This window comes from Perna viridis, chromosome 11 (assembly GCF_037379345.1).
Source record: "Perna viridis isolate PV_CMFRI_1.1 ecotype Kerala chromosome 11, ASM3737934v1, whole genome shotgun sequence".
Classification (NCBI taxonomy): Eukaryota; Metazoa; Mollusca; class Bivalvia; order Mytilida; family Mytilidae; genus Perna; species Perna viridis.
In genome coordinates this window covers 30,157,762-30,171,378 of record NC_142455.1, presented here as the reverse complement: position 1 = coordinate 30,171,378, position 13,617 = coordinate 30,157,762, and the positions used below count along the sequence as shown (strand labels likewise).

At 31.7% G+C, this 13,617-nt stretch overlaps 1 protein-coding gene across 1 annotated transcript; it reads left to right on the top strand.

Moving 5' to 3' along the window:
- The first annotated feature begins 1,719 nt into the window (after positions 1-1,719).
- On the top strand, positions 1,720-6,233 carry LOC148603680 (uncharacterized). The gene is made up of 6 exons (XM_088553132.1): positions 1,720-1,836; positions 2,114-2,337; positions 2,623-2,892; positions 3,823-3,885; positions 5,529-5,555; positions 5,871-6,233. The coding sequence occupies exons 2-6, from the start codon at positions 2,202-2,204 to the stop codon at positions 6,173-6,175; spliced, it is 801 nt and encodes a 266-aa protein (XP_088409258.1). The 5' UTR covers positions 1,720-1,836; positions 2,114-2,201; the 3' UTR covers positions 6,176-6,233.
- The last annotated feature ends 7,384 nt before the right edge of the window (positions 6,234-13,617 follow it).

Here is a 13,617-nt window from a genome sequence, read left to right as displayed (position 1 = left end):
ATCAGCACCATGAAAACTGATTTGTTCAACGGGTCATAGTTTTCCTTTCCTCGTTTGTCTACCCCGGACTTGACTTTTTATGAGCAACTCGGCGGGTGTTTCTAGAAAAGCAGAGGGCGCTTACCCTACCGGTGCACCTGGTCCATGTTCCCAGTTTGTAGTGGAGTCCGAGTTGCTCATTTACTTTTATTACTTTGTATGTATGAGTTTAGTTATTTTATGTTCTTTTTGTGTATGTCTGTTTTCCATGTCTGGTCTTTGTCCCTGGAATACATTCTTTTGATTACCGCTATAACCTTGGTTCCCTTGATTACTCTTTGTCCTATTTGTATAATCATCATACAAATATGATAGTTTTTGTGAATAGTAAGTCACAATTAATGAAACTTCAGTCTTTCTATGAACCAGACAGATAGTAAAACATGGGTATAAATCCCTTTTAAGCTGCAATTTGCTATTTTTAATACAGATTTCGAGAAACTGTGAAGATTCTACCGGAAAAGGAGCGTCTTCCTTTAGGCAACTTTGGAAATAATTGTATCTGCTTTTTACTCGACTTTTAAATGTAAAAACCTAGAATTTACAGACATACATAAACCGATAGTAACCTATATATAAATAGCAGAGTTAGATATATACATTGTCTGAACCGATCCGTGCAACAAAAATTGCGACCGGTCATCGGTCACCGATCAGTTTCCGGTCAGTCATCGAGTCAGTCAGTCAATGATTTACGGATATCATGATTTATTAATGTTTGGCATTAGAGAATCGATTTTTTTCAATCTATTAATAATATCACGATCTTTGAAAAAAAATAGTATGGACGTAATACATTATTCTAAAACAAACATCAGATATAAATATTATTAAGCGGAACATAAAGATTTGTTGTTCAAAAGGCGCTATTTCTACTTCTAAAAAATTGGTCCCTTTTTTGTGTCTTAAGTATACTTTTATTGCTCATTTTTTAACAACTATCCATTTCCTGATACCAGATATCACCTACCCTTTTTCAGAATCATTTTTCCCGTGTCATTTTTGTTTCTTTATCGTAAAAGCTTTTGTTTGCATTCTTTATTATAGAACCTTCAAGACATTATGCACTAAAGTCATTTTTTACATAGATGACACCTTCCGTGATAAGCTGTTCATGGAGATCTCATTCATGCATAACAATAACACGAAAGATGTACTTATTTTCAATACAATGTACGATCTAAGCTGATAAATTGAACTCTAACTGTAGATATAGTTGCCGTTCAGAAATATTAAGCATCAGTAAAGTCAATTAATATAAATCCTGCCTGGCAAGAGGATTCGCTTGATCAAATTAAAAAAGAATTCCAGTCAACATTTTCAATTTTAGTAATTTACTAAGGACGAGAAACAATATAACATCATTGTAGCTTAGCAAGAGTAATCAAGGGAACCACGGTTATAGCGGTAATCAAATGAATGTAATCCAGGAACAAAGACCAAACATGGAAAACAGACATACACAATAAAGAACATAAAGTAACTAAAATCATACATACAAAGTAACAAAAGCACATGAACAACTCGGACTCCACTAAAGACTGGGAGCATGGACCAGGTGCACCGGTAGGGTATGCGTCCTCTGCTTTTCTACAACATACTATTCAATTTTCAATGTTTTGTTTTATTAGCATCGGTTGGATTGGCCAAAAATCTAACCTTCTATGTAATAGATGACGATACAACCTGGTACACAGCTAGAGAAGCCTGTCAACAGGAAATACCAGAATCAAAATTTCAATTTTGTGGCAACGGTTGTTCGCAATATGTTGTGAGGAAAATTATTGAACTAAATTTGTGAGTAATGCATATCAAATGAGTTAATAGAACATTTGATCGTGAAAAAATCGTTTATATAAAAAATGTTGAGTATCGTTTCAGACTATGAACTTTACATATTCAAACAACCATTTTTTTTAAATTTGATATAACAACGTTTGAGAAACGTTGCTTATACCTATTTTAAAGAAAGAAAATATCAAATCGTGCAAAGACGATGTGAGTAATAAAAGTTAACAGATTTACCATGAATTATAAGCTTAATAATTATGTACAAATGTTATATTTTGCTCAGGATAACCAGTTCTCATGTATGGATAGGTAAAATTAAAGAATGGGATGACACAGTATACGATGCTTATACATGCACCAAAACAGGAACAATGACACAGGAACTTCGCAAAATTGGTGGGATTAATGGCTTAACACAGTGTGTCGTGCTCGATATGATATCACAATCAATAGGTCTAGACGACTGTAACAACAACCATCCCTTTATCTGCTTAGTAAAAGAAACAGGTACATGTATTTTAATAAATGGCGTGTAGATATTTCTTGACAACAACTTACATCGAGGCAAAAACATCTTCTTTGGGCGCGGTCTCCGTGCCACAATCGACTTTGTGATTTACTCGGAAATCAATGATATAAGGGTTCTCAACATTATATTGAAATGGCAGGAAATGATTTCACCAAATAGCATGTCAATACGTTGAATTATGCTACCTCCTTTATATAACATTAAGAAAGTAATCTGATACACCGACTACATGTATAATAGCGGAATCTTGTCATATATTGCAGAAATATCAGAACGTCCGAAATATTACAATACTTCACTTCATCATAACACAGATGTTGAAGAGAAAATTACGCCAAATATAAATAAAGATAGATGCCAAAAAATGTGTGATTGGTGGTATCTCTGTGTGGGATATATTTTCAATTTCGATGCACTGACGTGCACACATCTTGCGGATAGTTACAGCTTTAATGCTTACTCAACACCTCTGGTCACTGTAACAGAAGATCAAAGTAGCTATACTGTTTTTGAGGCAAAACATTCACCAAGAGGTATGTCTTAATGACGTGAAAAAAAATTATGCAAATATTTTCTTAGAAAAATAATTGTATTTAATTTCGTATTTGATTCTCCATATTCCAAGATCCGCTTTCCAAAAGCCAAGCCACATACGCCATAACCCAACTTTCTTTACTCATGTGAAGAAGCTTTATAAAGAAGTTACCATTAAAGTGCAACTCTGCCTTAAAACCAGACAGAAGCGTATGTAGTGATCCCTGAATTTCAATATCCTATATCATTTTGATTGAAAATATTTCAGTAGAAACTAAAACGTTGCACAAATCAGTTATCATGGTGCAGATGGATACACTGTAACGATCCACGAGTTCATGGTAAATTAGAGCCAATTAAGTGCATGATACGGTACCATCTGTTTTTTTTCACTTACGAAATGAATATTCCAAACAGCAATTTTGACAGAATATGGTTATAAGTTGCAACTTATTATTTCCAACATTGTTATTGGTTACCAAGTCAAGGATTAGTGAAATTGCAGCTATTTGTGATAATTTAAGACTCAGTTTTGATAAATCAGAATGTCAAGACAAAAAAGATAAATACTGTTCAGATTGTTTTGGATTGAGAAAAAAACAATGAAATGTGTTTCTTGATATGTAAAAACAATAGAAACAATAGAAATAATAACAAAATATCGATGCTTTGATGGTACCTTCCTTCAGAAAAATTGACAAGTATACTAGTAGAAGAGATTCATGAATAAAATTAAGCCAACCAACACGCAGGCAAACAGTATTTATCAATCTAAATTTTATATAATTGTCTGTTACGAAGAAAGTGATTAACATACATATATACTAATTTTCAATCACTTCAATAAATATGCAAAAAGCTGTTGTTTATTCACTTAAAAAAATCATTTAAACGTTTTAACACTTACCATCTTATTGATTTTGTTATAGTTTCTATAAAGAAGTTGATACCATCAAAAAGTAGAACATCACAATACTCACCAAAATTCCATTGTAAGTACTAGTCGTTTTTTCTATCCGTCTGACTGAAAGGTCATATATACAACGTACATGTATTGTATAAAAAACGCAACATTTGTTAAAGAAGAATGGGAATTATGCATAAATGTAAATTATTATTACATACTAGTAGCTCTTTGTAATATAATTCGAGCACAAAATGAGTTTGATTCTGACTTATTAAAGAACCATCGTTGTCTGAGAGACAGGCTTATAACCCCAAAAAAGTCTGATACGCGTCCTACAAAAGGTTGAGAAGATAGATTTTCATACTATTATCCATATATTTTCTATATTGTCCTGATTTACCAACATGCCTTTTGCAATTCAATGCTGCCTGTTTGTATTATATCATACTCTAAACAATTTATCGTAATGGAAGCGGGATGTTAATTTCGCTATTAAACCTGATTCAAACGACTTTTTTCCGATAAAAAATACCCGTAACAAGTCAAGGACATTGTAGTTGTTTCCAACTTTCCTAGTGTTTGCCTTTATACAGTAAGTTGTTATTTATACTCTTTTTGGTTGCTTTTCCTTTTGAATAGTGTCTAGAGTTTGTCTATCAAAAAGGCAAACTTGATATAACCCTTTTTAAAATCAGAAGTCGTAAAAACTGACCAAAACCAAAGTCCAGGGGAAGGTCGTATTACCTTCCCTGACAAATATGTGTGTACCTGCTTGTAGATTTGCATTGTATTTTAAATAATTGACATTTGTCATGAATGGAATATTTTTGATGCTCAGATGAAAATACCTCCAAGGTACAGTGATAAAGGCTCACCTTGAATGTAAATATATATACACTGTAGGCTAAAATAATAACTATAATGACCATGCACTGTCATAATATATGCAGCAAACAGTTTATGTCTACTTAAGTCCCCATTTTGTTTTACCTGGTCATATTTTGACCATGTCAACATTCAAATATCCATTAAATATACAATTTGTCAAACTCGACACAAATGTGTGCTGTAGCACGCAATCTAAATCTAGTGTTTAGTTGGACACAAAATGTCTAATACAACTTTTGTTTGGCATTAAGGTAGGCACAGTTTGTGTACCTAAACGCAAAAAGTGTTGACATAGAAATTGTTTGCCTAACTCAACAACACAAACGTGTTGACACAGCCAAAAAACGTCTACCTCAACATTTTATTTTGTTTATTTTTGACCAATAATGACTGATGCAACACTTTTTTACCGTTATGGTAGACAACATGTATTTTTCATAAACATAACGAGCGTTGATTGAGACGTCTGTTTTTTGTAAAAAACAAACAACTGTGGATGGTCCTATCATTCATCATTTTGTCTGGTAATGATATAATGCAATTGTAACAGGACAAATATGTGACTGATGATAAGCAAAGAGACGCTTTTCGTCCAAGTAGCCTTGGAATGACTCACCTGTGGATCGATTCGTTCAATATATCTAATTTCCGAAATTGACGGAAGATTAAATCCTGTCTTGTTGAAAATAGACCAACAGTAATCCTTTAGCAAAAGGTTAAATTTGTATATATTAACCGTTTTAAACATTTAGACCAAGTTTGAAAACTGACTAACTTTATATCAATATGAAAACAAGATTCAATTAATTGCATTCGTTTAGCATTATATTTCATTTTCAGGCAGGCTTCCACAGACAACAGTTACTCGTATGTACAGTATACATTAATAGAAAAAAAACCGATATTACCTTCTATTTACAAGTTCATGGAAAGGTTTCCTGATCGAAAAAGGCAGAAAAAAACTCAAAGTGACCAATTCAAATATATGTCAAAAAACAAAACAAACAATGACGGGTATACACGTTTCCAAATAACTACATAAAAAAAATGAAACACTTATGAAAAATGTATATGAGTTTATTGGTATTTAATAGGAAAACTTATCCAATAGATTGTGTCAAAGAAAACGGCACTGAGGAGATTTATTACTTTTCTTTTAAACTTTATTATTTTTTTCTGCAGCAAACAGTACCTGTTACTGTTACTGTAATGAAAGTAAATCGTCAGAAAATGTTACAAAGGCAGAACTAGAACAATGGATTAAGAATATTACAGATATATTGGTTCTAAATAAAAAGAAACTATCCTCGTACACCAGGCGCCTTAATAGTGCCGATGACCCAAGACCTTCCTCTACTGCTTGTGGTGTTGTTGCTGCATTTTTGTTGGCTGCTGTTATAACTTTCATCACCTTTGGTGACATTTTGAAGTACATTGGTTTATTGTACAAACGTCTACTTAATCAGCTTAAATTACACAATGAATGAGTGAAGATTATTTGAATGCGAAGAATAAGAATGTGCAAAAAATAGAAAGAGTAATCAAGGGAACCAAGGTTATAGCGGTAATTAAAAGAATGTATTCCAGGGACAAAGAGCAGACATGGAAAACAGAAATACACAACAAAGAAAATAAAGTAACTAAAATCATACATACAAAGTAACAAAAGTAAATGAGCAACTCAGACTCCACTAAAAACTAGGAGCATTGACCAGGTGCACCGGTAGGGTAAGCGTCCTCTGCTTTTCTAGAAACACCCGCCGAGTTGCTCATAAAAAGTCAAGTCCGAGGTAAAGAAAACTATGTCCCGTTGAATAAATCAGTTCCCATGGTGAAGATAGATACACCATAACGATCCACGAGTTCATGATGACTCATGATTTGCTCATTTGCTTTTGTTACTTTTTATATATGATTTTAGTTACTTTATATTCGTTATTGTGTATGTTTGTTTTCCATGTCTGGTCTTTGTCCCAGGATTATATTCTTTTGATTACCGCTATAACCTTGGTTTCCTTGATTACTCTTTCTGAAAAAAATAAACATTTTGGGCCTGCAGAGCGAATTATCCAACTGAAGGTTTAAAATGTTTTGTCAGTATACAACGGACATTTTCACCTTAACCACTTAATATATAATATTTACCCCCCCCCCCAAAAAAAAAAAGAAAAAAGGATGGCATCACATTATTATTATTATTAGAATACTATATACATCTAAACATAGAATATTTGCAAGTGGAATTTTCCAGTTAGAAAATATAATATGATATTATAAAGTGCAATCTACGTAATATATTTCTGAAACATACTGCTCTATCGCGCTTATTAGTATTTTATGTTCAATTATCAATCCGACATTAATAAAATGCTTTTTACAATAATGATTCAGCAGTCATTAAGATTTCTGAGAATTTTTGAAGATTCAGATATAATTATGATTTGAAAGGATAAAGTCATCAATTTATGATGACATACTATGTAGTTGTCGTATATATTTATATTGAATTGAAAAATTGAAAAACATTACTATGTACTCTACTATGCAATCGGGGATTTACATTGCATTCCGTAAAATGAAATTACTTTAGCGGAGAATAATTTTGATAAACTATAATTAAAACAATTTTATTTATTTATTTTATTTTTTAATCAAATATTGTATTTGTATTAGGTCAATATTTATATAAATCCTCGTCATTGTGCTTGCGAGTTCGTTTTTTCTTATTTGGAAAATACCTTAGGCTTGTCACGTTCTTTGATATGGTACATTAAAATATATATGTTGATATTTGTATCAGATTTCTATCTCGATTATACGGTTAAATCGAACCAATGTCGCAAAACAAATTCATAATTTAAGATATGTATATTTTGGTATTTTAATAATTTTAATTTGAAATAAGCTCGGCCAAAAACTACATAAAAAATGTACAGTTGCGATCACTTCTAACCTCTCTTAATTTCTGTCAGAATCAGTCAGGAAAACTATTCTATGACAGTAGAAAGAACATAAATCCAGACAGATACTGACAGAGGCTGTCAGGACACATTTTGGCCCATTCCCAGATCTTGACAAAGAAAAAAAGAAAAGCTGTTCTAAACTGTCATACCCCTGAAAAGTTTCTTACACTAAACCTTTCTATTCTGTGGGACGTAATTTAGAACAGGAAGTCCGCGATTAATAATGGAAACAGGGTGACTAATGTAAATTAACAAATCCGATCAGGAAAAATATCTTTTTGATTTCAAAATTTATATTGAATTTCCAATTATATAGAGCTCGTCGTGATCATCATCCCACAATCACGCGATCGTGGTTAATTTTCTAACATTCGGCGCTAACGGCCCAGTCACTTGTCGTTCAAAACTCGTTGGTTTAAATGTATATTTGTTGTACATTCTGTCATGGACCTGCAATTAAATTAGATTATTTAGTTATAAAATTAAAGATCTATGTTTCTGCTTTTAGTGTAAAAATCGGTAACGGATAACTGTCAGGTGTTTGATAATTCTCACAAAGTTTAAGATTGACAAAGTAATTTTTGAGTGAAAGTACTTTTAAATAACAATAGGGTCTAAAATCATTTTGAAAAATGTTAAATTTGATAATTTTTGCATTAATTGGGTGACTGCTACCTATATATTTTGGTCTAAATTCTTTGAATAGCAAAGATCAATATGAGTGTGAGCACTACCAATTTACCTATATGGTCTTAATGACATTGTAAATATCAGTTTCGTATTAGTGACTGTATTTAAGTGACAATTTCTGTAAAAAAGTATGATTGCAAGCACTTTTAAATTCCTTAAGGGTCTAAAACTATTGACTAAGTGCTAAATTTGTCAATATGACTATCATGTAGGAAACTTCTACATATACATTTGAGTCAAAATACTTAAAATTGACATATTCCTGCAAAATGTATGAATGCGTGCAATTTCTAAGAGAGTCTAAAAGTTACGACTAAAATGCTAAATTTTTCAATATATACCAATGTAACTATAATGTTGGTGGCTGCGATAAATTAATTTGAATCAAAATTCTAAACAAAAAATACATATGTATGCATAATGGTTGATTGCATACTCTTTCAATTTCCATGAGTGCCTAAAATTAATGACTAAAAGGCTAGTTTTGTTAATATAATTAAAATGTGGGTGGCTGTGACACGTATATTGCGCTAAAAAATCGTTAAAAAAATGTTATAATCCTGCGAAATGTATGAGTGCGAGTTTTTTTTCAATTTTCATGAGGGTCTAATATTAATGATTAAAATGCTAATTTTTTCCATATAACTTTATTTGGGAGGCTGCGATACATACATTTCAATCAAAACTCTTAAAATTGACATATTTCTGCAAAATGTATGAGGGGGAGCACTTTTGATTTCCATGAGGGTCTAAAATTATTGCCTAAATTGCATTTGTTTTTAAATATAACTATCATATGGGTACTGCAACACATATATTTCAGTTTAAATTCAAATTCTTGCAAAATGTATGAGCATGAACACATTTAAGTTTAATAAAGGTCTAAACTATCTGTACAAAATGTCTAAAATTATATATATGTACTATCATACTGGTGACTGGGACAAAAAATTCAGTCCAAAGTCTTTAAAGTCAGGGGCGTAGCACCTGGTACGACATGCAATATATTTTGTTTGTACTGCTTCCATACATAAAAGTCTTGTCAAATATTGAAAAGTTCAAGCATAGCAAGGCTGCTTTTTCCGTCGTAGGAATCAGAATTCGGATGCTACGCCTTTACATGTACACTAAAGCTAAAACAAAGCTCCATTCGTCATCTTTTATATATGAAGACAATAATTGCGGGGTTAATTCCTAATAACAGTTAAGTTTCCCATTTCAGTCAGTTGTATGGTGTTTGATGTGTTTAGTACAATGAGTGGTTTAACCAAGTTATATTAAAACAGGCGAGATTGAGTGACCGCTGAGTAAATAAGCAGCATGATTTAAATCATCAAGCTTTCGCGATATTCTTTGTTATAATTCAAATAATAAATATTAACAGAAGCGAATGAAATAAACCATCCAATAAATATCTTTGAGCATTGACTGGTGTTAAATATTTTGTGTGTTAAACATACATGTCTTTGATCTTTTTTCTTGACCTTTTTTAAACTTAAATTGAATTACAGTATTAAACTTATCTTATTTTGTATATTATTTATTAGAATACATGTCCTTGAGATACAACTTCATATCAATACGGTATAATATTTTAGCGGGGAAGTTTAATTTCCTCCCGGCCAGACTCACTTCTCCCTATCACTCATGGAAGGGAGAAGTCACTTCTTCTATTCACTGAACCCTAGATCATGTCCTGATTTAAGCGAGGAAAAATGTCAAAGACCTTATTGGTGATATGTATTACCTGATAGATTAATTAGTGTAATTTTTTTTAATAGATTTTATACTACTACTTCAAACTATACTTTGTCTAAGATCATTACATTTTATATTCAACCTTTACTAACTGGTTCAACATAGTTTTACATACTGCAATGAACGAAAACACAATCAATGTTTTCTTGCAAGAAATTAAAATAGTTTATTTTAATTGACATCAAGAACAGTTTGCAAGGGCAACCTTATTTACAATGATAGTTTTCTTAGGCATACATCTGACTTAAACATTTCTATCTAAATAGAATATATCAAATATTCCAACGAACAATTCACGCAAGGCATTTTACCAATTTATCTACATTTGAGCAATTCTACTTTGTGAAAGGTTAAAACATGTTTGTTTTGTAGTCATTATTGTGCTCTAAACTGTAAGGGGGGCATTACTACACGAGTAATGTCCTACACATTACCATACCATTTCAGTAAAAAAAAGCACGATAGCTGCTACTTGATTGCACCATTAATAATTTACTACTCTTGGTCAGTGCATTTATCATCAGTGGGCCCACTACATTACAGAACAATGAACTATATAATACTTATATTATATCCTGTATATTTGTCCCATATTTCCTTTGGTCTACACATTTCATTGAGATTTTCCTATTTCGGAGTAGTTAGTTTTTATTTTTTTTCCAGTGTTATCTAAGGTCTCACTAGTTACCTCTATTATTGCCATTCCTATCATGTTCTAAAAGTATACTGACTTGAATCAGTTTACTTATAACAATATTTATTCATATAAGTTTATTTGTTAATACTGTAGAAACTCAATCGGATTAATCTGAATCATTGCCTCAGTGACCACTTCAATGCAACAATAAACGAACTAAATGGCTTAGAAATGCCTTAATGGTTTTAGGTAATATGTTATCGCCTCTCAGAAAAGCCTTCAAACGGAACAAAAGGTATATTGCATATCTTTATAAGATTTCCCAAAAGATGTTTTTAATCCACAATTATCAATAATCGGATTTTAAAATTTGCACTGAAATCATGTTTCATTGCTATCGTGAATAGTTCTAATCATTACATTTTAATCAAATGTAGTTTAGTTTAAAGAAACTAGATGTAATGCGAAAGTAATCTAAGCGGAAAACATACACACTAATGGAATACAGAAACAGTGCACACTTATCGATTTTTCTAATTTAAAGACGGAAAGCCTTTCAGTCAATATTTTAACACAGTAATATTTTATTCCAACTTTCTTAGAACCCAAAATTCAAATTTGTATGATTGAAAATCGGAAAAAAAAACACTTTTCAAGCAGAAAAGGGAAAAGACGCGTGAAAAGTGAATTCACAAACCTGATGTTGATTATGATTTCTGGTGATAGCATTTGATTATCATTGTGTGGAGAGTTTGCAAAATAATATGTACAATAAAAATGACTTTTTTCTAATTTCTTGGTAAAAACGACGTTTTCTTATGTACGAAACATGAATTTATACATTTTTGAATTTTGCCGAAAAACAATGCCCCCCCAATTCATTTGGTCAATGTATTTTTATTTTAGGAATTTAAATGGTAATTCAAAGATTTGTTTCTATAGAATTGAACGGGAATATACAGTTCCTTTTTTGTTTGTATAATAACAAATAATAGCAATTATAATATAACATTAGTTAAGAATTGAGTTTTTGATTTTTTTTTGTGTTTCATCGGCGTGAAATAGTGTTGAATGTCGTAGTACATTTTCGATGATGCGAACAAGCGCTCAGTGTAAAAAATGCAAGGGTTAAAACATTGACCGCTGCGCTAGCACTTCTTGTCAGGACTGTGTGACTGGTCATCGCTTTTACACCTCGATAAAAGAGCAAACATGAAACATTCGATTCGTTGAATCACATTTAGTATCTTACTCTTATTACTTTTCTTTTATATTATATGCACATAAATTAAGCAAAACATTGCGGTCGATCAACGTGTGTTCAATTGTGGAAGTAGTCTCTTTTTAAAGCTTGAAGATGTGTTTACTCGACCCTTTAAACATCACATGTTAGTCCGATTATCCAATAAGGTTTCGTAATGATATGCAAAGTAAATGTAATTATAACGTTTTAATATGTAATTTCAAACACAAAAACCATTAAACGATCTTTGACTTCCGATTTCTTAAAAAAAAAAACAAATAGCCGTTTGAATTGTTGGCTAATATGTTTTTCTGATATAAATTTCAGAATTGACAAATGAATCAAAGCTATTAATCTTTACTGGAATAATGGTATCCGAGTTAATAGGTACACCGGTGTAATGGATTCAAACGATATTTTTGTTGAGTTTATATGTACACTGGTTATTCACAAAGTATTTTTGTGCAGTTTACATACACATTCGTGTGAGTGATTCGTATTATATTGATGTTCAGTTTGTATACACACTCACTGATGTAAGTGATTTACACGATATTGTTGTTCAGTTTATATCCACACTGGTGATAGTGATTCATATAATTGTCAGTTCCGTTCAGACAAACTATACATGACAATGCAAAGTAAGAAAAAAATGATTGTTTGCGTCTGTCCATCCGTCCGTGCGTAATATTTTGTGAATGCAACTCCTTTGAAGCTACTTGACGGATTAATTTTATATTTTGTGTTGTATATTGTTATGAAGTGTAGATTTGCACATTACACCGCAATTTGAATGTGGCAAATGGTGTGGTAGATGTGTGTTGTGAGCGCAACTCCTCTGAAACATGCAATATAATGTCTTTATTTTCAAATATCCATTTATAAGAAACATTATTTTTGTATCAAGTATCCATAAGCATATTAGTATTTATTCTGTTTTTTTTTTTTTTTTTTTTTTTTTTGTTTTTTGTGTTTTGTAAAGGGAAATACAAACCATTTGCTTATTTGATATGTGTATGTGCGTTATTCTGTACAACCAAAGAAGAGGCATTGTTCTTCTGGTAGTACAACAGAATAATTGCATATAATTATAAATTACATGCTGTTGAGGTGACCATATAACAAGACTAACAAAATATAAACATAAAAATGCTACAATATATAAATATTTATCGCAACCGCGGGTATATTTGATAACACTCTCACTCTTTTATTTACATAAGAACAAGGTACAGGAAAGACTCATTTTGTATAGAACTACATTGATCGAACTGACAGGAAGTACTATGGGACTTACATTGTTATTTGCTTCAGGTTTTTGTCGGTTTTGGAGGTCGGGTGTTCTAGCAGACCATTCGAGTCCCAATCGGAATAAACAAATGACCGACCTGGTTCTATACTCGTATAATTATGTTTGATCTTCCTGAACTTGAAGTTAGAGAAACTACTGATACACCAATATTGGATTGCTGAAGTATCCGTACCTTTAATTTGATGGTTTGGTAATTTTAATATAATTTTGATTTTAATTGTGAATCCCAGCTCAACATCTTATTGAATAATAATATTCATTATATACAATACTTTAATCTTAGCGAAAGTTGCAAAATCGGCAAATATGACTTTAACGTGAATGGT

Bases quoted from the DNA above. Each gene is read 5' to 3' on its own strand.
- LOC148603680 (XM_088553132.1), top strand. From the start codon at position 2,202: ATGACACAGGAACTTCGCAAAATTGGTGGGATTAATGGCTTAACACAG. The intron at 2,893-3,822 runs GTATGTCTTAAT...ATTTTGTTATAG, and splicing joins GGCAAAACATTCACCAAGAG to TTTCTATAAAGAAGTTGATA. The intron at 5,556-5,870 runs GTATGTACAGTA...TTTTTTCTGCAG, and splicing joins TCCACAGACAACAGTTACTC to CAAACAGTACCTGTTACTGT.